Source organism: Microcaecilia unicolor, chromosome 11, assembly GCF_901765095.1.
Source record: "Microcaecilia unicolor chromosome 11, aMicUni1.1, whole genome shotgun sequence".
Taxonomy (NCBI): domain Eukaryota; kingdom Metazoa; phylum Chordata; class Amphibia; order Gymnophiona; family Siphonopidae; genus Microcaecilia; species Microcaecilia unicolor.
The window spans coordinates 74,270,182-74,291,205 of NC_044041.1; the positions used below are offsets into that span (position 1 = coordinate 74,270,182).

The 21,024-nt window shown below is 45.1% G+C and overlaps 1 protein-coding gene across 2 annotated transcripts in view; it reads right to left on the reverse strand.

Moving 5' to 3' along the window:
• The window catches only part of ANO8 (anoctamin 8), a 46,475-nt gene extending 34,395 nt beyond the window's left edge, over window positions 1-12,080 (reverse strand). For both annotated transcript variants that reach the window (XM_030220045.1, XM_030220044.1), the window contains exons 1-4: window positions 11,955-12,080; window positions 3,180-3,290; window positions 2,418-2,550; window positions 1,661-1,799 (exon numbers count right to left, since the gene is read on the reverse strand). In XM_030220045.1, coding sequence (XP_030075905.1) covers window positions 1,661-1,799; window positions 2,418-2,550; window positions 3,180-3,290; window positions 11,955-12,042 — 471 coding nt within the window. In that variant the 5' untranslated portion in view covers window positions 12,043-12,080. The remainder of the gene's footprint in view (window positions 1-1,660; window positions 1,800-2,417; window positions 2,551-3,179; window positions 3,291-11,954) is intronic.
• Between the last annotated feature and the right edge of the window lie 8,944 nt (window positions 12,081-21,024).

The window sequence follows — 21,024 nt, forward strand, 5'->3', positions numbered from 1 at the left end:
GCCAGAGCTGGAGGAGGGGCAAAAGGGGCAGGGCGCAGGGGCAGAGGCGAAGCTTGAAAGAAACCGAAGCGTTGAGGGGCGGAGTAGCCGTCAGCGTCCCGACCAATGGCACGGAAAGAAAGGTCGGAGTCGTCCTTGGGCATCAGCAAAGAGGGCAGAGCCTCGGAGAGCATGCTGCTGTGCCGAACCGGTGCGCGGGTGTGCTCGCGCGTTCCTGCGCAGGGGAGGGGGGACCTCAGGAGTCAGAACGGCGCACCTCAGGAGTCGGAGTGGTGCAAAAGAGGAGGAAAGCAGGCCGCGGCTGCCCCTCCGGGCCCCATGGGAGTATGTGTGGGCAGCCGCAATGACTCCTTGGGAGGGAGGGAACTTGAAACTCGGAGGGAGGGACCCTGAAAGTTGGAGGAAGGAAGGGAGGGAGGGACCCTGAAACTCGGAGGGAGGGGGGGACCCTGACACTCGGAAGGAGGGAACCTGAAAGTCGGAGGGAGGGAGGGAGGGAGGGGGGACCCTGAAAGTCAGAGGCAGGGAGGGAGAGAGGGATGGAGGGGACAACCCTGAAAGTCGGAGGGAGGGAGGAAGGGAACGACCCTGAAAGTTGGAGGGAGGGAGGGAGGGAACGACCCTGGAACTGGGAGGAAGGGAGGGGGAAGGGAAGGAAGGGAGGGGAGGAAGGGGGGAGGAGGGAGAGGGGAAGGAAGGGGGGAGGAGGGGGAGCCCCTGGCACACACTCTCATTCTCACACACACACACACACACACACTCTCTCTCTCTCACAGACACACTCGCACCCAGTCTCACTCTGTCACACACACACACTCGCACATTCACTCTCTCTTTCTCTCTCTCACACAGTCACTCTCACACACACTCTCTCAAACATACACACTCCAAGGAAAACCTTGCTAGCGCCCGTTTCATTTGTGTCAGAAACGGGCCTTTTTTACTAGTTTTAAATAACACCATCCAAAAATTAAGAATTTCTAGCACAGTTCATGTCAACCTGAACAGTCCAAATGTTTAAATCTGACCATTTAGCGCTGTATCCTTTTTCAACTCTAAGTATCTTAATTAAAACTCAATCTTCTTTTGACAGTTTGTTTGTTTATCAATATGCAGAACATCATGGATGATGTCAGTGAGTAAATAAGTAATTAAGTCATCTCGGAAACTGAGATTTGTGAGAGCAGTTTGTAAACATTAAACGTCTCTTAAATGGGACGAGGAATTCCTATGTTATTTGACATCGGTGACACAGACAGGTGCCACTTTGTGCATGTAAAATTTTGCCCTCCTCTTTACTAAGCTGCACAGCAATGCCGACACAGCCCACTTAAAATGAATGGGCTGTCAGCTTTAGTGCACGGCAGACGCTAGTGTGGCTTAGTAAACAGGGGTGTTAATTAATTCGGTGCAGGTTCAAAGTTGTTATTGCAAAATATTTAGGGGGCTCACTTTCTTCCGGATAGAGTGTACATTTGAACTGCTTTGTGATGTCATTAGGCATTGTTAAAGCTATCCTCCAATTGATAAACACAGGTGTTTTGTGATGTCACCAGGCATTGATAAACAGGTTCTCTGTGATGTAATTAGGCATTATTAAAGATACCTCAGTATTATTCTTGCATGGACAACCAAGATATAGCATTGTGGAGATGCTCACCTGAGACGTGAAGAAGTGTAGCTCATTCTCTATGTTCTCATAAATGTAATCTTCCTCACATGAGAAACTGCGGGTCCCTCCTCCAAACTCAGCTTTTACTGGCTTCCGAAGCCCAATCTCCTCTGCGCCTCGCAGCAAACTGTCAATGAAAACAGACCAGCACCTTTAACAGATATATCCTTGAAACTTCTTGCAGTAAAGCCTGTGGAAGCATAGTGGGCATCCTAGGCAAACCTTCAGCCTTTTAACACCCCCCCCCCCCCCCCCAAAAAAAAAAAAAATTTACTTTCAGGCCCCTAGTCTGCAGCCCTTCCCCCACCCACAGATTTTAATAATGAAACTCAACATGACACAAAAATCTTATAAAAATGCAGGTTAAAATAGGTGCTGATTGTTCTTTGAGTCTGTGTGATTGACAGAACCTACTGTTTTGCTATGACTGCAACTGCTTTTTGGCTCCTCCAAGAAGCTGATGCCCTAGGTGACTGCCTAGTCTTGCTAATGGTTGGGACAGCCCTGCTCTGCAATGTACCTTAAGGGGCATAAACACACTTCACTCCTGCCATGCAATAGTCCCTGCTGTTCCAGTACTGAGACCCTCACTCTACAACTCTGCCAAACCATCTTACTCCCTGCATTTTGCACAGATAATTTCATGAAATGTATTTAGTAGGAGAGGGTGATGCATCCCAACCAATACAAAAAGGAAAGCGAGAGACAAGATATGGGTATGGACAAGTGTCAGGGCTGAACGTACTTCTCATAGGTGGCTGTGACAAAGAACGCATAGACATTGGTGTTCTTGTGTTGTCGGATCTGCATGATGAGCTCAGGAATCCCCAGCCGCATGCGATTCAGGAGCCAGAGTAGCGTGTGATCATCTGTGGAGTCTACAGAGAGAAGTAGCAGCAATCAGAGGCAAGTGAAACAAGTTGTCAATTACTATAACTGCTTTGCACCATATCCCGCCTTTTCTCCATTCTGGACAACATCGCTATCTACCTCCCTTCCCCTCACCTTCATTCTGGGTCACACCTACACATCTCTCCTTTTACCCTCACCCTTTACCTTCATAGATCTGTTGCACGCCCAAAAATAATCTTGCTTCAACTTATGTGTGAATTTCAGGTGAGGGGTTGTAAACCTGTACACAGTGTGGTTATCTAACAAAATATGGCTATTCCAAGATGTCTGGAGTCTACAAAAATGGCATTTTAGAAAGGACTTTGATCTTTAATGATATGACCTAGTAATTTCTAACATTTATTGCATATTGTTTCAGATAGTAGAAAGCCTTAGGGTTAGACAGTTGAAAGTGGGGGGGGGGGGGGGTTCATGTGTTTCGGACATTTTAAGATTTACCACGTGTTCTGTCATATGCATATATTTCATTCTATATTGCATGCTAATGTGAGCAGCATAATAAAATAAATCGAAGTTTCAATGATGGTGCTTTGAAACTCTTCACTGCAGAGAACACACATGAAGAGGAGAAGGGACTGCCGGGCCCCAATCATACCTGGGAATGTCATTAGTACGTCACAGTTTTCTGTCGGTACCGTCTTCATCCAGGCTTTGTGAGACATGACGTAACGGCCAGCCTGGAGGAGTCTCTTGCCAAAGAGTTTATCTGGAAGTAAACCCACAGGAAAGATTAGGATGGAGACAGAGAGGAAGAGAGATGGAAAAGGAGAAAAAGGGACAGAGGGAGCGAGAGAAAGAGAGAAACCAAGACAGATTTTGTGCGTGCTTGTATGCAGACTGCCAACCAGCCTGGATATAAATGGATAGTGACACTTGAGATAACACCTTAGCTCACTCCTTGCTGGGGGAGGGGGGTGTATCAGGCAGGAGAAGAAACCAGGAAGCCTAGAGCTGGAAGGCTGTACTCAGGAAGGAACAAGCTTCCCCCACCCTCATCATTGGGAAATCCATTGGTTCCAATATCACTGCCCTCGCAAAACAGCTGGTTACAGTGCTGCTCAGTCATTGGAAATTAAATTGAATAAGAAGTTCAACCCTTCCCTAACTGGTGACCCAGAAGAGAGGAGGGGGAGGGTAAAGCCAGTTGTTCTTTGTTGACTTAAAATAAGAAACACAGACTAGGATAGCATAAAATGAGCTCATGGCCATGAGCCCCACCCATTCCTGGTGCAACACCACAGAGCCTGCCCATCTCACTGGACCCTCAGGATTTCAAATCTAAGAATCACTCCAGATACAGCATCACAGAGAATGCACCTTTCAGACAGTAGCCTCAGAATTTCAAAATTAAGAATTCCCTCCAAATACAGCACCGTGAGGAATGCTCCTTTCAGACTGTACCCCCAGGTCCTCAAAGCTAAGAATCACTCCAGGTACAGCACCAGAGACCTCACCCCATCTTAGACTGTATCCCTAGGTCCTCAAATCTAAGAACCACTCCAGATACAGCACTGCAGAGCCCTCCCCCTCTTGAACTGTACCAGATCCCCATATCTAAGTTTTTTTAAACTCTTTTCTGATTTTGTCTCCATGACTTCAGTAGGAAGCAGTTCCATAAATCCACTATCCTTTCCACAAAGAAATATTTTCTGATGTCACTCCCAAGTCTGCTTGGATTATGCTGTATTGTGCTGAAACGTCCTTAGGATTTAAAGTGGTTCTGGAGAATAATAAGCTGGACCATGCAAATATATCCCCCAGAAAAAAAAATATTCAGAAATCTCTAAAGAAAAAGCAAAGTCAATCACGACAACAACAGAGGGTTTTCTAGGGGCTAAAAGCAAGAAACTGCACCCTTTTACAGATTTTGGACATTAAAGCTCTGGTCCCCGTCTAGGGGCAGGGTGAGTTTTGTGCTGACTTCCCCTGCTATCAGTGCAAGAACCTGTCATATCACTGATGACATAATTCCTGCTTCTGCAATCTGAACTGGCTCTTAAACACTGCCATGGTGTCATCAGTAGGGGACACTTTCATCTTTATGTTTCAGAGAACTGGGCCTGGTAAGGTAATTTGTACTCTGGAATTCTAATCAGAAAAGCTGTTTGGAGTTAGAAGCATGATTTGATCAGATGTTATGCTATGTCATGCATAATCCAACCCAAAGCAGCTCACAGAACACACATCATAAAGTACATTAAAACAAAATACAGTACAAAAGCACAATTCAAAATTACAAATTAATACAATTTTTACAAATGCAAACATTCATTAGATTTATCCTATGCTGTAAATATGAAAACTCAAGAAAACGAGGTACTGAGCTAGCTTTGCTTTTGTTAACGTAGTGAATATATAAAAATGTTATTTTTCAAGTAGCAGCATTCTCAGCGCTGCACATCTCACCTATTGTTTTTACTTCTAGGACACCTATTGTTTTGGAATAAAGTGCATACATTTTCTTATGATCCTTGCCCCCTCTTTTTTAAATCCTCTCTCTTGGCATAATAACTGATTGTCCCAGCAGTACATAAGGGGACAGAAATAGCTCCAGTGGGGCTAAGCATGGAGACTACATAATGGGAAGAAGCAATGAAGATGCTCCCCCCCTCCCGACAGGGGCTTCCCAAGCTTGGAGGGGGTCTCCCTGTTTAGTTTAATTTGCTAATCAGAAATTTTCTCTGCAACTCTCTTCCCCTCCCCCACTGCTTCTGCCCAAGAAAGTTGTTTATGTGACCTAACAGGCATGTGATGGTCTTTCAGCCCCTATCAGTTACAGTGGCTGAGCCCTGGAGGCAGAGATTCTATACAGAGCAAGTCAATTCTGCACTTCAGCAGAGTGTCTGAGAATGGGTATGAGTGGCCGATCCTGAGATTGAGGAATGCAGGACAGAAACCAGAAGATTCCAGACTGCAAAGAGAGAAATGAAGGATCACCATTGCAGGGCATAGTGCCATAAAACTTTCTGTAATAAGTCACCAAGTTAAGATACCAAAACCACTAGGATGGCTGGGGGGGGGGGGGGGGGGGGGTTGTTTGTTTGTTTTACTTCACACCTATGAAGAAATATATTCTGGGTTTCTGAAAGCTCCTCAATTGAGGATATGATTGAGGGTGCTACTGTGCTGATTGTCATCAGTGATCTGTTGCTAAAATGTTCTCTGATGCATGTAACTATGAAGGCAGAACAGTGACCCCAGTGAAAGACATAGATCTGAGTCAAAGTGTGGCTATGAGAAACATATGATTTCTCTAGCTGAACCTCTGCACTGGAACACCTCAGGGGTCGGGGTCCCTCACCTGCCTCATGCCCTCTTGGTATTGCCAAAAAGAGCTGAAATTTGAGCCTTCCTCAGTAAGTCTTAAATTTATCAGACAAGTCTGAAATACCTTGGATCCCTGCTGAAAGCAACCTTTGCCCTGGGTGACTGTCCCCTCATTCTATAACTTAGTGCCTAGTTTATACAGAATACCAGAGGTGCCAATAATTGACATTTATACACATGGGGCCCTTTTACAGAGCGGCCGCCAGTGGTAGTCCCGCCCTGAGCGTGTGGCATTGCCAGTGGAAAAAGAAAACCACCAGAAATGGCTTGTGTGGTGATAATCCGGCGGTAATTGGGCAGTGTTACCACCAGATTAATGTGGGAGCCCTTATCGACATCTTAATGGGTGGCAGTAAGGGCTCCTCGCCACACAGACATGCAGTAAGAGTTCTCTTACCGTTTGGCCATGTGTGTCTGAGAGCTTTTTACCCGCTGCACTAAAAAGGGCCCTGGTGCGCGGGGAAAACAGACCCCGCTGCTATTGCAGGGCTCTTTTCCCCGCAGCTAGGTAAAACAACCCTATAAGCACACACCACAGTTGTTTGGCATGTCACTACTGCAAAGGGAGGAGGGAGTGATGTACATGTGGGTGAAAGCCAGATGGGCCGAGTGTGTTACCAAGGGGATGGGATCTGATATACTGCCTTTCTGTGGTTATAATTATATTATATACAGATACTTATTTTGTACCTGAGGCAGTGGAGGGTTAAGTAACTTGCCCAGAGTCACAAGGAGCTGATGTGGGAATTGAACCCAATTCCCCTGGTGCTCAGGCTGCTACACTAACCATTAGGCTACTCCTCCGTTCCTTAAATATGCCAGCTTACACCAGCCATTGACTTGTCATATGTAGAAGCATCTAACTTGTGGTGCACGAACACAGCTTTGCACTAGTATTCGATAACAGCTTAAGTACCCTTATAGAATTTGGCGCTAGGTCGCCCCATTATGGCAACTATATCTTGGTGCCAAGTTACAGAATTGCCGATGGCTCTTTCTGTCCACTCTGGAGATGACAAACTCCCTTCCATAAGCAATGTGGTATAATAGTAATGAGAGGTTTAACATCACTACAGTTCTGATACCAGACAGCCTCTCATTACAGGTCAGACATGAAGGGCTCCATGTCACTAGAGGTGTTGGAAAGACCCTCTTCAGATGACAGTGAAAGCAAACAAAACCCCCAAGAAGCTCATTTTTTTAAATTTCTGATTAGCTCCCAAGCTGGAGCTTAACAATTCTCAAAGTTCCTCGATTTCACTCATCTCCCACCACTGTGAATATAAGAAGATCAGAGCAACACCCTTGTGAATGTTACTATTGAAGAGTTTGTTTTATATATGTTGATGCTGTTGTGAATGTTACTTTGCAAACTGCTGGTGCAGGTTATACATTTTATAAATAAATAAACTCCCACACAGACAGCTCAATGGTGCATGGAAAGCAGGAACACAACATGACTCGTTTCAAAGCCAGTTTAGTTCAGGAGAGTTTAGCAAGTGAATCTGGCAGTAATTAAAACAGTGCACACCTCTTATTCCATTTACAAAGTGCTAAAATATGTTTTAGAACTAGAATAAAAAAGAGAGGTGACCTCAAACCAGACCACCAAGGATAGCATAAAGTCAGAATCTAGGCAAGCTATCGCACTGGTGCTGATGCTGCTTTAAGAAGTCAGATTCCTGCACACAGCCTTTTCAAACCACTGGAAAAATGATGACCTCTAGTCTTGTTCACTGGAAAATCTCTCTCTTCATTCCGGGCCAGATGTGGGTGTGGAGCTAATCATGTGCACAGTCCATGCAACAAACAGGTTTTTGTACACTTTAGATTGGCCACACAGGCACAGCTAGGAATGGGAAACCTCAGGGAGCGGGGACAGCAGTATCCAGAAACTCTAGGATGATTCCAGGGGAAATGAGAGGCTACTGAAATGCTAGAGAAGTGACAACCTTAATCCCTCAATTTGGAGTTCCAGAACAGAAAAAGGGTTAGTATAATCCACCGTAGATTGCATTTGGAGCTGGTTTCAAAGTCATTTATGAAAATGATTGGAGCTAAGCTGCAGCTTGCCTGCACATTAAATCAGATCTCCAATAAACCTGGAAGAGCTCTGAACCCTTGGCAAGAGTGTGCATCTCAAAGCAGGGCACCATTACAGGCCTGGCCTTTACCAATGTTGATATTCAAGGACCCCACTCTCGATCTGTTCCTTTTCCATAAAAGGTCGCTTAAATCCTTCGAACCACATGAGGGCAATAGCCATCTTCAACCAAACAATAACCCATTTTTATTCAGTGCCAGTCGCAGATAGCCCACACACCAGAATAATCTGGCCCCTCCTTGTTTCCCTGGCATAGCTAATACTGCCAGGCATGAATATCAGCTGCCAAGTGGCTCAGTTATCGGAGTTGCCATGAGCAGGGTGAGAACATGGGAGTATTAATTTCTGTCAGCTCTTTAAATCTGAGTGCTGTCGTGTCTTGTACCTGTTGGGCTGTTGCAGGCTGGGAGAGTATCCAGGCTTCAGGGAGAGAAGAAAGAGGAATTTCAGGGCAGCTATAGACATAGGAATCCTGCCCCATAACAGGCCATCTGGAGGTGTCTGAGAATGTGTATGGGTGGAGAGAAGGACACTGACAATGCCCTTCCCCTCTGAAGACACATTCTCAAGCCTGCATTTTAAGCTTATTCAGCCTTTTTATAAGCAGGGTATGAACTGCACAAAGCCCATGTTAATTCTGTTCTGCAGCATCTTTCATAGTCCAGTACTCAGACCTCCCTACCAGAGCTCCTGCAGCTCTGCCAGTGCACCTCACTCCTGCCCTGCAACACTCCCTGCTATTCCAGTACTGAGATCCTCACACACAGCTCTGCCAGCGCACCTGACTCCTGCCCTGCAGCACCCTCACAAGGTTAAATAAGAATAGGATTCCTCTTCCCCCTCTCCCCCAATAACCTTATTCAGCAGCCACAACTAGAACAGTGAAGGCTGCAAATTTTGCCTGGATGGGAGTCAAAACCAGGCAGACTGGGCCCAACAGTCCTTATCTATGAATATACATTGTGTAACTGTGTAGTGAGTATGTGTAAGAGTGTGTATCTGTTTTAGAATGTGGAAAGCTCCAGACCCAGATTCCCCAATTCCATTCTCACCACGCTCTGTGCATCCTTCAGCAATCATTTAATCTCTAATTGTTTCAAACAAGATCCTTATTCAAAAAGGAATTTTTCCCAGTGGGCTGGGGTAGAGGGAGGGAAGCTTCAGTGGATAGGAACCTTCTTGCATGTAAATACTTTGGAGAATGAACTTCATAACCACATGATTTATCTCACATATCACTTGATTATCCTCATGACAATGAGGCACAAGGAGCTGTGAAATCCAATCAATGTTCGGCAGGATAATAGCGCTCTGATAGGTGCATAAAGAATACATAGTGGTTGGGTGTTAAGTCAAGGGGTTCTTTCTTCCAGGTCAGGAGTTACAGGAAGGAACATGGTCATCGACACAATAAATCCCAACACTGTCTGCCCAGTCATTAACTATCTTTTCACCAGGGCTACCGAGAGACTGAACCGGGCCCAGGGCAGGGCTGCCACTGCCGCCAGGCCTGGAGCAGGACCGCCACCACTGCCCCCCAAAGGATCACGGCTGCCCTCCCCCACAATCATCGCCGCTGCCCTCCCCCCCAGATCGCTGCCAAAATACCTTGTTGGCTGGCGGGGATCCCTAGGTCCTGCCAGCAGAAGACATTTTCCTCCAGTGCTGCTCTTCTGCCGATTGCCTGCCCCTGCGGCTGCTTTTTCTCTCAGGGCATGCTCGGTTTCAAAACCGAGCATGTGTCCTAAGAGGAAAAGCCACCGCTCAACTGGGCAGAAGAATAGCACTGGAGGTGCTCTTCCGGGTCCTCCCCAGCTGCGGCCCCGGAGTTTTCTCTCTCCTGCTCCTGTCGGGAGATGATCACTCGGGTCCTGGTAGGAGAGAGAGAGACCCCGGCGCCGGGGCCCCCTTGGAGGCCCAGGCCTGGGGAATTTTGCCCCCCCCCCCTTGGCGGCCCTGCTTTTCAGTCACACAAGAATGTTCTGAATAAACTCACATTAAGCTCTATTATGAACATAAAGATGTCTGTTTACATATATATATGCCAAATGCTGACCACTGAATAAATCTTGGCTTCCACAGGACAGGACCTATATCCTTTAGTCATGTAGATTTCCTCACACAGAAATCCAAATTGGAATTGGTTTTCCCTTTCCTTTCTTCTGACACTCTCATCAGCCCCATAGGACCATGTGAGTCCCTCCGGCTAACCTTGGCTAGCAGCAGTAAGGTCACTGGGACTGCAGAATCCTCTTTCCATCCTACTGCTCATTCCTCCCAGTGAAAATGCTTTAGTACCGATCACCCCCATTCTCCAGCACCAGGACAGAACAAATTACACGTCCCATGTGGACTGAGCTGATTGATATCCGCAAGACAGGAAAATTAGGCCACTCATCCGTCTTAAGATGCAGCACCCCAAAGACTAAGCACAAACTTCATATTTTAAATGTACCTCTATCCATCAGTACATCCCATGGTCAACCCTCTGACAAATACAATATTTGCATGCACACATATCTAGATATTTGCAGTTGACAAAATAAATAATTTCTCTTTCTCATAAATCCGTGTGCTGAAATCACATACAAACATGGGGTGTTATTTCTATTTGTATTCAAGATTAATAAACTAAAAAGTGTAACTGTAAGAAAATGAAAGTGCCTGCTAGCACTCCCAGCCCTAGAACACATTTTACCACCACTCCCCTAGACCGGTGTCCACCAATCAGATGGACTTTGCCTTGTCTGTGCCCAAGGACTTCCGAATCAGACCAAAATGAGAAACTTACAAAAGAAATATGGTTTCCCTCCCCGTTATGTGGCAGGACCATATGAAACCCCCTAGTGACGAACAAATGTACCCTTTAAAAGGATCCATCCGTCAGCTATGTAATGAATGAGAAACGTGAACTCAACACTGTGTAAGTGACCTGACTCATGTTCCTCACCTGGGCTCAGAGTTCAGACTTAGACGTGTTGGACGCATAAAGTTATTCAGGGCACTAAGAATGAAAACATAGTACAGAACGTCCTACTGCCCCCCTGTGTGTGTGTGTGTGTGTGTGTGTGTGTGTCTAAGACTTAGAACAGTGCCCCACTTGCCCTTGTGTAACACATTACCCTGGCCAAATCCATGGCACAGCATCCCTTGCCACCCTTACCCTTGTCCAGTACAGTGTCCTCTGGCTGCCCCTTCCTGTCTTCCCCAACTGTGCTCTGGCACAGTCTATTCCATTCCCTATCTCCCACTCCTCCAGAATGCCCCGGTTACCCTAGCTCAGCACCTCCTACCCCACTGTGTGTACCTGGCACCTCCAGTCTCAGTACGTGTATCCAGCACCCCTGGGTATGAACTGTCCTGGCACAGCATCCCCTACCACACCCATGCGTATGCATTGCACTGGCACAACATCCCTATCTGCCCATCCCCCATCTTTGTCTGGATCTGGATTTGACACAGCATCCTTTGCCTCTCCCATGTTTATCCAACATGTCCTACAAGTGCACTTCCCTGGTCCAGCATCCTCTACTTCACTCTTCTCCTTTCAGCACCCCCCCCCCCCCCCCCCCCCCCCCCCGTGTATGCACTGCCCTGGCACAGCATCCTCTATCTACCCCTCCCCCCCCCAAGTGTGAATCTGGATTTGGCACATCATCGACCTTGCTCTCCCAGTGTTTATCCCGCACGTCCTGCACATACGCTGCCCTGGCACAGCATCCCCTCTACCTGCCTCTTCTCCCTTCAATATATGTGCTCAGCACCTCCTTCACACAGGCTGCACTGGCACATCATTCTCTTTGTTTTCTCCAGCACCTCTTGCACATGCACTGCCCTGGCACAGCGGCATCCCCTGCCTCCCCTCCCCCACCCCACTGCATGTGTGCCAGAACTGTATGTGTGGCACAGCATCCCATCTTTGCTTGCCCCGTCACCTACCCAGGACTCCGGCAGGGGCCTCCTGCTGCCTCTCCCCGTCCGCTTGGGCTGGCCTCTGCCTCTGGCCATTCGGGCCGGTCTCGGGCATCCTGCGGCGCTGTGCGGGGCTCCGGGAGCCGCAGGAGCCCGAGAGAAGGCACAAAGACAGGAAGCAAAAGGCTGAGGCTGGGCCGGCGGCGCTGCTGCCTTTAATTCTCTGCTGCACGGCCCCTCCCGCACTGCCAAGAGATGGCAGACGGGACTGGGGAGCCGCTGAGAGTCCTCACGATCCGAGACAGACAACAGCAAAATCTGTGGGGGTGAAAAACAGAACCAGGGACCTGATTTTAGAATTTTTAATCCATATCGTGCAATTTCTACTTTGGGGCACCTATCTGCCAATGTAGGCGCGCATTCCCAGCCATAGCTGTTTATCTATGGGGATAAACGAACACGTGCTTATTTAACAAAAAATAAACCAAAGCTTGCAAAGACTGTGTACATACATGTGGACCCGTTAAAAATGCGCATTATGAAAGGGCACGCATCATTTTAGGTTGACTTAGACGGGTTAATTCTATTTTTATCTGTATAAGAGGACACCACGTCATTGAAAACGTTCCCCTTCAATCAGTTCGGTAACAAGTGCACAAATTATCAGGCAAAGAAAGTTTCCTAGCATTGTCCTGAGAGGCTTTTAAACAAATCCTACTGCATCTGAATTAATATAACTCACCTTGAACTACTACTGGAAAGGTCTGAGTTGAATACTTGTATGAAATGAAATAAAGGGACTGAACGGGAATATTGGTTTCCTCCTCCTCCTCCTGCAGCTATAAATTCTGTTTGTCTCCTTCAGTTTTCTCCTCCCTTTACAAGCAGGAACTTGTTGTAACTAAAATACAGCAGCCAAGCTGATATTCAGCAAAACACACTTCGAAAGTGCCAAACCTCTCTGAGAAAAGTTGCATTGGCTCCCAATCAAAGAACGGATCATCTTCAAAATCTGCACCTTTAGTCCACAAAATCATGCACGGCGTAGTCCCAGAATACATGACAGACCTCATAGACTTACCAATAAGAAACAAAGTCAGATCATCAAGATCCTACCTAAACCGACACTACCCAAATTGCAAAGGTCTGAAATACAAATCAACTTACGCATCTGGCTTCTCCTACATAAGCGCACAACTATGGAATGGGCTCCCAAAAGCTGTGAAAACAATCCACGACCACTTGAACTTCCGGAAATCACTAAAAACCGACCTCTTCAAAAAGGTCTACCCCAATGACCCCACGTAACCCTCTTCACCTACCAACACAGCATGACTATGATCGAACAGGACATCACGCAATCTTCATCCATTCCGACCCTCCACTTATACCTCATACAATCACTATACAACTTTGTATTTGTTATCCACCGACTGGGCAAACGTCTTTGACGGTACTATGTAAGCCACATTGAGCCTGGAAATAGGTGGGAAAATGTGGGGTACAAATGCAACAAATAAATCACTAATTTGTACAGCTTTGTAAAGAAATGCTGTAAATAGTATCTGCAACTTTTACTACCTTCTCGTACATGAACACGCAGTTATGGAACGCATTACGCAAAGACTTGAAAGCAATCAACGAAACAACTATCTTTCGAAAATCTCTGAAAACATTCCTCTTCAACAAGGCCTACAATGAGAACCTATAACCTCACTAAGTCACCTCACCAACCCACTCAATTATGAAAGCCCACCTTCTATAACTATCCTACTCACTCCCTTCCTTCTTCCCTCTGCCCTTCCTTGATCGTTACACATGACTAACTGTATCTGATATCCTAATATGACAATGTCAATAAATCTATGTAAGCCACATTGAGCCTGCAAATAGGTGGGGGAATGTGGGATACAAATGCAATAAATAATACTTGTGCATTTGGGCAACTTCAACTATAACTAAACAGTCTTAAAGTTTTATTACACCATGTATATATATATATATATATATGCAGTACAGAGAAAAGAAGAGTTCAGAATTCTTCCTTTTCCTGTTTTTCAAGATAGCTTGAAATTCTTTCCATTCCTGTAACTTTCTGCATTTCTTTGGTAACACATACCATAGGACAGAGGTTTCTTGAATCAAGAATTGTATAGTAATTCTGGATCTTGAAAGCCCACAGAAGTCTCCCCTTATAGTTATATCCCATCAGCAAGTTCTTGCTTCAGTGTTGGAGAAGTTAAGGATGGCTTGCCTTGATTTTGAATACTTTTGACTCAAGGTCTTTCACGAACTGCATACATGGCTGAAAGAAACTTAGCTGATTGATTTTCTGTTCTATGTAGTTTTGGTGAAAGATACAGACCAAAAATGACAGACATGGAATGGAAGAATGACATGGGAGAGCTGTGTGTGTGAGTCATATGTTTGATAGATCTCCAAGGGCAGCATTGTGTATCTGCAGTGTTGCACTGGGTGCTATACCAGATGTGGTCTCATAATGCCTTCTCTCCATTTACACAGGAGCTACACTTCTAATAATTTTGCTTCCCCCTTCCCCCAATAAAGTACTTTTGTGTGGTTACATGGGATACAATATTTAAAGTGTGTGTTGGGTCTGGGATGGAGTGTGTGTGTGTGTGGGGGGGGGGGGGCAGGAACACATCAGTACATTCCTTTGCTGTGGTTTATCATGGCAGGATTTTGTGTTTTCTGCATTGTGACCTTTAAGTGGACTTTTGCTTGTTTTGTTGCAGTGTTTGACATTTAAAAAGAATCATGAATGTGTGTGTGTGTGTGTGTGTGTGTGTGTTTAAAATTCCTGTTTCCTCAATAATTATGGAGTGCTGGATATAGGGCTGCAAGGACAGACTCAGCTGACTGGGTTTAATTCTGTATGCAGATGGGATAAGAGAAAAAGCCAATGCAGACTCCGTCCTGCTCTGTGGTTGGTAAGAGCTGCAGAGTGCTGCAGTGGTAAAATCCTTAGTATCCTCTCCTCCTGCCCTCCCTCCTTTCTCCCTGATACACACACATCTCTGCCATGCTACACCAGACACCAGAGGCAGTCCTGAATCTATGGGCCAGGTCTGCCACCTTGTGCAGAACTAGAGGACAAAATAATATAGGCAGCCAAAAAAAAATTTAATGGTTCACACATACAGGCTGTTTGAAAGAGAATGAAGGAGGCCTTAAAAAACCCACACACACGCTCTGGCACCGCTAATGTAATAACAGTGTTGAAAATTTCATGCTGTTAGTATTATACTAACTTATTTCTGGCCATGCTTAATAAGAGCAATCAATTTAGCTTAAAAAACCAGGAGTAAGAAACTCTCAGTTTTGCTCCAGCACATGAACATCTCCTTGGTTTTGCTCTGTTGCATTTCTTATTGCAAACACTGGAATGAGCTGCTGCTAACACTTCCCTACTGCTAGGCTGATGACTGGGACCTCCATATGTAGCTAACTGCAGCCCCATGGTCACAAACTATTTCACAGAAAATAATTCAGCAACTCTGGCTTTTACTGTTTTCTGTGTTTTTTTCTTGTTTTTTTCTGGGCTCATTAGGTGTCACAACACAATTAAATCAATCTACACAAAACACGTTGGGCAATTCTAGAACCAGATGCAGCACACTGAGCACAAATTTTCTAATGGCATCTGGGTGCCCAGATTCCTTTATTGAAGTGATTCCCAAACCTGGTCCTGGAGACAGATTTTCAGGATATCCACAATGATTATTCATAAGAGAGATTTGCATACACTGCTTCAACTGCATGCAGATCTCTCTCATGAATAATCATTGTGGATTTCCTGAAAACTCCCGACTGGCTGGGGTGCCTCCAGGACAAGGCTTGGGAATATCTGCACCCTTCTCCTCCACCGCTAACTCCAGACTCCGTTCCTTCTATCTTGCTGCACCGTATGCCTGGAATAAACTTCCTGAGCCGGTACGCCAAGCCTCATCTCTGGCCATCTTCAAATCTAGGCTAAAAACCCACCTCTTCGATGCTGCTTTTAACTCCTAAACCTAAACCTTCAACTGTCCCCTATCCCTGATATGTCCTGTCTGTCCTAACCCTTATCCCTTACTTGTCCTGTCTGTCTGTCATAATTAGATTTTAAGCTCTATTGAGCAGGGACTGTCTCTCCATGTTCAAGTGTGAAGCGCTGCGTACGTCCGGTGGCGCTATAGAAATGATAAGTAGTAGTAGTAAAACTAGTGTAAACTGGCATCTACGGGCAGACCCACTTTATTCCATGTCAATTCACATTTTAGAGCTTTTCCTACATAAGCACACAACTCTGGAACACATTACCAAAAGCCTTGAATACGACTCACGACCACCTAAACTTCCGGAAATCACTAAAAACTAACCTATTCAAAAAGGCGTACCCTGCCGATCCAACCTAATGCCTGATCTCTGCGACACAACAAAATTAAAGTACGTAATGGATATAACTCAATTCCTCCACTGCACGTTTCCCTAAATGTGACTTTTTGCCACATGAACTTTATCCTGCCACAATATCACTTTGTATTTGCTCTCACCAGAGCCGGCAAACGCCTTCCGGTACTATGTAAGCCACATTGAGCCTACAAATATGTGGGAAAATGTGGGATACAAATGCAACAAACAAACAAACAAATAAATAAATAAATAAATAACTTACAGCATTCTCTAAGTTATGTGTGTGAATGGGAACCCCATCTACATAACCTTCATCTAACCTCCAGATTCTATATAAGTGGCCAAAAGTTAGGCGCCAAATATTGAGAATGGATCCCAGATCCACATGCAAAATTAATAATTGAGCTGCAATCATTTAATCATTGGAGTTAACAAACACTTAATCAGCACTAATTATGATTTGTGTATGTATCTGGCTGTGTGCTATCCTACATGACGACACAAAATTATTCAAAGTTGTTAAACCACAAGAGGATTGTGAAAAATTACAAGATGATCTTACGAGACTGGGAGACTGGGTGTCTAAATGGCAGATGATGTTTAATGTGAGCAAGTGCAAAGTGATGCATGTGGGAAAGAGGAACCCGAACTATAGCTATGTAATGCAAGGTTCAACATTAGGAGTCACCGACCAAGAAAGGGATCTCGGCGTCGTTGTTGATGATACATTGAAATTCTCTGCTCAGTGTGCTGTAGCGGCTAAGAAAGCAAACAGAATGTTAGGCATTATTAGGAAAGGAATGGAAAAGAAAAGTGAGGCCATTATAATGCCTTTGTATTGGTCCATGGTGCAACGGCACCTCGAATATTGTGTTCAATTCTGGTCACTGCATCTCAAAAAAGATATAGTGGAATTAGAAAAGGTACAGAGAAGGGCGATGAAAATGATAAAGGGGATGGGACGACTTCCCTATGAGGAAAGGCTGAAGTATCTAGGGCTCTTCAGCTTGGAGAAGAGATGGCTGAGAAGAGATATGATAGAGGTCTATAAAATAATGAGTGGAGTGGAGTAGGTAGACATGAATTGCTTGTTTACTCTTTCCAAAAATACTAGGACTAGGGGCATGCGATGAAGCTATAAATTTGTCTTCACTCAACGTATAATTAAACTCTGGAATTCGTTGCCAGAGGATGTGGTAAAGGCAGGTAGCTTAGCAGGGTTTAACAATGGTCTGGATGTCTCCCTAAAGGAAAAGTTCATAGACCATTATTAAATTGACTTGGGGAAAATCCACAGCTTATTTCTGGGATAATACAGCATAAAAACCTTTTCCTATATGAGCATGCAATTCTGGAACGCATTGCCACGTAACCTAAAAGCGACCTATGAACTGACCAACTTCCGCAAACTACTGAAGACCCATCTCTTTGACAAGATATACCACAAAGATCAAAACATGTGATATTCCCACATATATCTAGTAATGTTAAGAATGCCTTACACTGTATCACTATCATGTATTCCATTACCATGTAACCCAAAATTACTCTGTAATACCAAACGTCAATTCTCCTCTCATTTCCACTATCCATGATGTATTGTAAGCCACATTGAGCCTGCAAAGAGGTGGGATAATGTGGGATACAAATGCAATACATAAAATGTTTTGAGCTTTTTTGGGATCTTGCCAGGTATTTGTGTCCTGGATTGGCCACTGTTGGAAACCGGATGCTGGGCTTGATGGATCTTTGGTCTGTCCCAGTGTGGAAATACTTTTGTACTTAACACTGTGCACGTAAATTGGCTTGCATGCAACTCAAGAGGGGGTGTGGCCATGGGAGGGGCATGGGTGGGTTGAGGCATTCACAAGATTTAGGCACACAGTTATAGAATATTGGGGATCAGTGGCGTACCAAGGGGGGGGGCAGTGGGGGCGGTCCGCCCTGGGTGCACGCCGCTGAGGAAGTAACCTGTTCTGGGGCAGAGGGAGCATGGAAACCGACGACGCTGACCGGCGCGCGGCACCCCCCCAGCGACGTGCACCGGGGGGGGGGTTCTTTCGCCAGGGTGGGGGGTGTCCCTTTGCCAGGGGGGGTCGTGCTGCACGGGGGGGGGGGGGCGCTGCACCTGGGAGGGCGGGGCGCATCGGCAATCCACCTGGGTGTCAGCGCCCCTCGGAATGCCACTGTTGGGGATCCACATGGAACTTGAGAGCCAGGATTTATACCAGGTTTCAGCAGGTGTAAGTCCTCGCAACCAAAACTGAGCAAAATCCTGAAAAGACAGTGGACTGTTGGTTGTCTGGTCACCTGTCAATATCTACTGCCCCACTCCTGCTATTTGATACACCAATCTCACTGGTAGTCAGTTTTCAATTATTTAGGGGTGCTTCTTGATTCTGCTCTTTCTTTTGAACCACAAATTGCTGCCCTGTGTAAATCCCAATTCTTTCTTTTGCGCCAGTTGAGATCAGTTTGCCTGTTTTTTGATCACGATACTTTTCACTCTTTGATTCTTTCTCTCTTCACGACACGCTTGGATTACTGTAATATTATTTACTTAGGTATTTCCACCTCGTTATTCAGAAGATTATAGACACTACAAAATACAGCCATCCATCAACTTTGTCACTTAGAGAAATTTGATCACATCACACCTGCTTTGAAAGATCATCACTGGTTGACGGTCTTTTACCATGTTCATTTCAAAATTTTGTTTCTGACTTTTAAGTCTGTCCATCAAGGTACACCTTCACATCTTTCTTCATTGACCATTCCATATTCCTCGCCTCAGGTGTTGCGTTCTATTAATGACCATCGTATGGTTTTGCCAGGGCCACATTTAGCTCAGAGAGAAAGTACACATCATAGTGCATTTTTCTTTGCACCACCAGACTTGTGGAACTCCATGCCATTAGCTGTCCATAGTGAACCCAATGTAAAGAAATTTAGGCAATTCTGAAGGCATGATTGTTTAAACAGGCAAATCCTTGTGGGTGAGGCAGATCTCTTGGGCACCGGGGTCTGGAAGAGAGTGTGTGTGTTTGCCAATTTTTGGATTTTTTTTATTTTAATTATGTGTTGATCTTGTGCGTATGTTTTACTTTCCTACTGGATTACTATAGTTCTTTTCTTTGCTTTCAATTTTTGTTTGTAAACCACTTTGTTCTGTTTGTCAGTTAAAACGGTATATCAAGTCATGAATAAATACAAAATAAATATTCTATAAAGAGCACTGATCCTGGAGAGCCCTTTACAGAATAATGCTGAGCACGGATCTTTCCTGGTGCCTAATTTTTGGCTCCATTTACTGAACCTGGCCCTAAGCAAGTGGTGAAAAAAGAAAAAGTAGGGGGTAGACCACAAGTATTTCCAAACAGTAGGTTTATTCAAAGAGGACTAGATGCAGTCCTGCGTTTTGGTGCTAACAGTGCCTGCTTCAGGAGTCAAACAAGATGTCTCTGCCACTGATGATATTAACAATCCAATGGTACAGCATAAACAAATGTAAAGCAGCAAGGTATCGCTAAGGAAAATCGTTCCAAGCAAAAAGCATGTCTACTAAGGACAAGCAAGTTGTGCATATGTTATAAAACAGTGTTTAATGCCAAACTTGTACACACATAAATGTATATTGACATAAGTGCTAGCATTCTAAAATCTCAGTGTGTGAATGCTAAAGTCAAAGACAACTAAAACAATAACCGATATACTCATATCACCCCTCTCCTCAGGTCACTTCACTGGCTTCCAATCAGATACCGCATTCAATTCAAGCTTCTCCTTCTTACCTACAAATGCACTCAGTCTGCTGCCCCTCACTACCTCTCTACCCTCATCTCCCCTTACTTTCCCGCCCGAAACCTCCGTTCACAGGACAAATCCCTCCTCTCAGTACCCTTCTCCACCACCGCCAACTCCAGGCTCCGCTCATTCTGCCTTGCCTCATCCCTATGCTTGGAACAACCTTCCCGAGCCCTTACGCCAAGCCCCCTCCCTGCCCATCTTCAAGTCTTTGCTTAAAACCCACCTCTTCAATGCTGCATTCGGCACCTAACTCTTACCGTTCAGGAAATCCAGACTGCCCCAATTTGACTGCCCCTATCAGACTGACTGTTCACTTGTCTTTTAGATTGTAAGCTCTTTGAGCAGGGACTGTCCCTCTATGTTAAATTGTACAGCGCTGCGTAACCCTAGTAGCGCTTTAGAAATGTTAAGTAGTAGTAGTAGTAACAAAATTGAATAGGTATGTAAAAAAATATATTGTCTCTACTATTTATTTTTAATGTTGTGCCCAATAGAAACATAGAAGAGTATCTTTCATTTACTAGTGACAGGTTTAGAGTACCAGGATGATTCTTTATGTGCTGAAAGCTGAGACATGTAACATCGTAAACAATATCAGGGCACCAGCTAGGCTGGACTCTAAACTACTACTACTACTACTACTATTTAACATTTCTAGAGTGCTACTAGGGTTACGCAGCGCTGTACAATTTAACATAGAAGGTCAGTCCCTGCTCAAAGAGCTTACAATCTAAAGGACAAATGTACATGGTTCTAGAACTTGAAGGACTGATATGTGTACATCGACCGCAACCTTACACTTGAGAGCCAAGTGAACTCCACAACAAAGAAAATGTTCCACTCAATGTGGAAACTTAAATGCGTAAAACCTTTC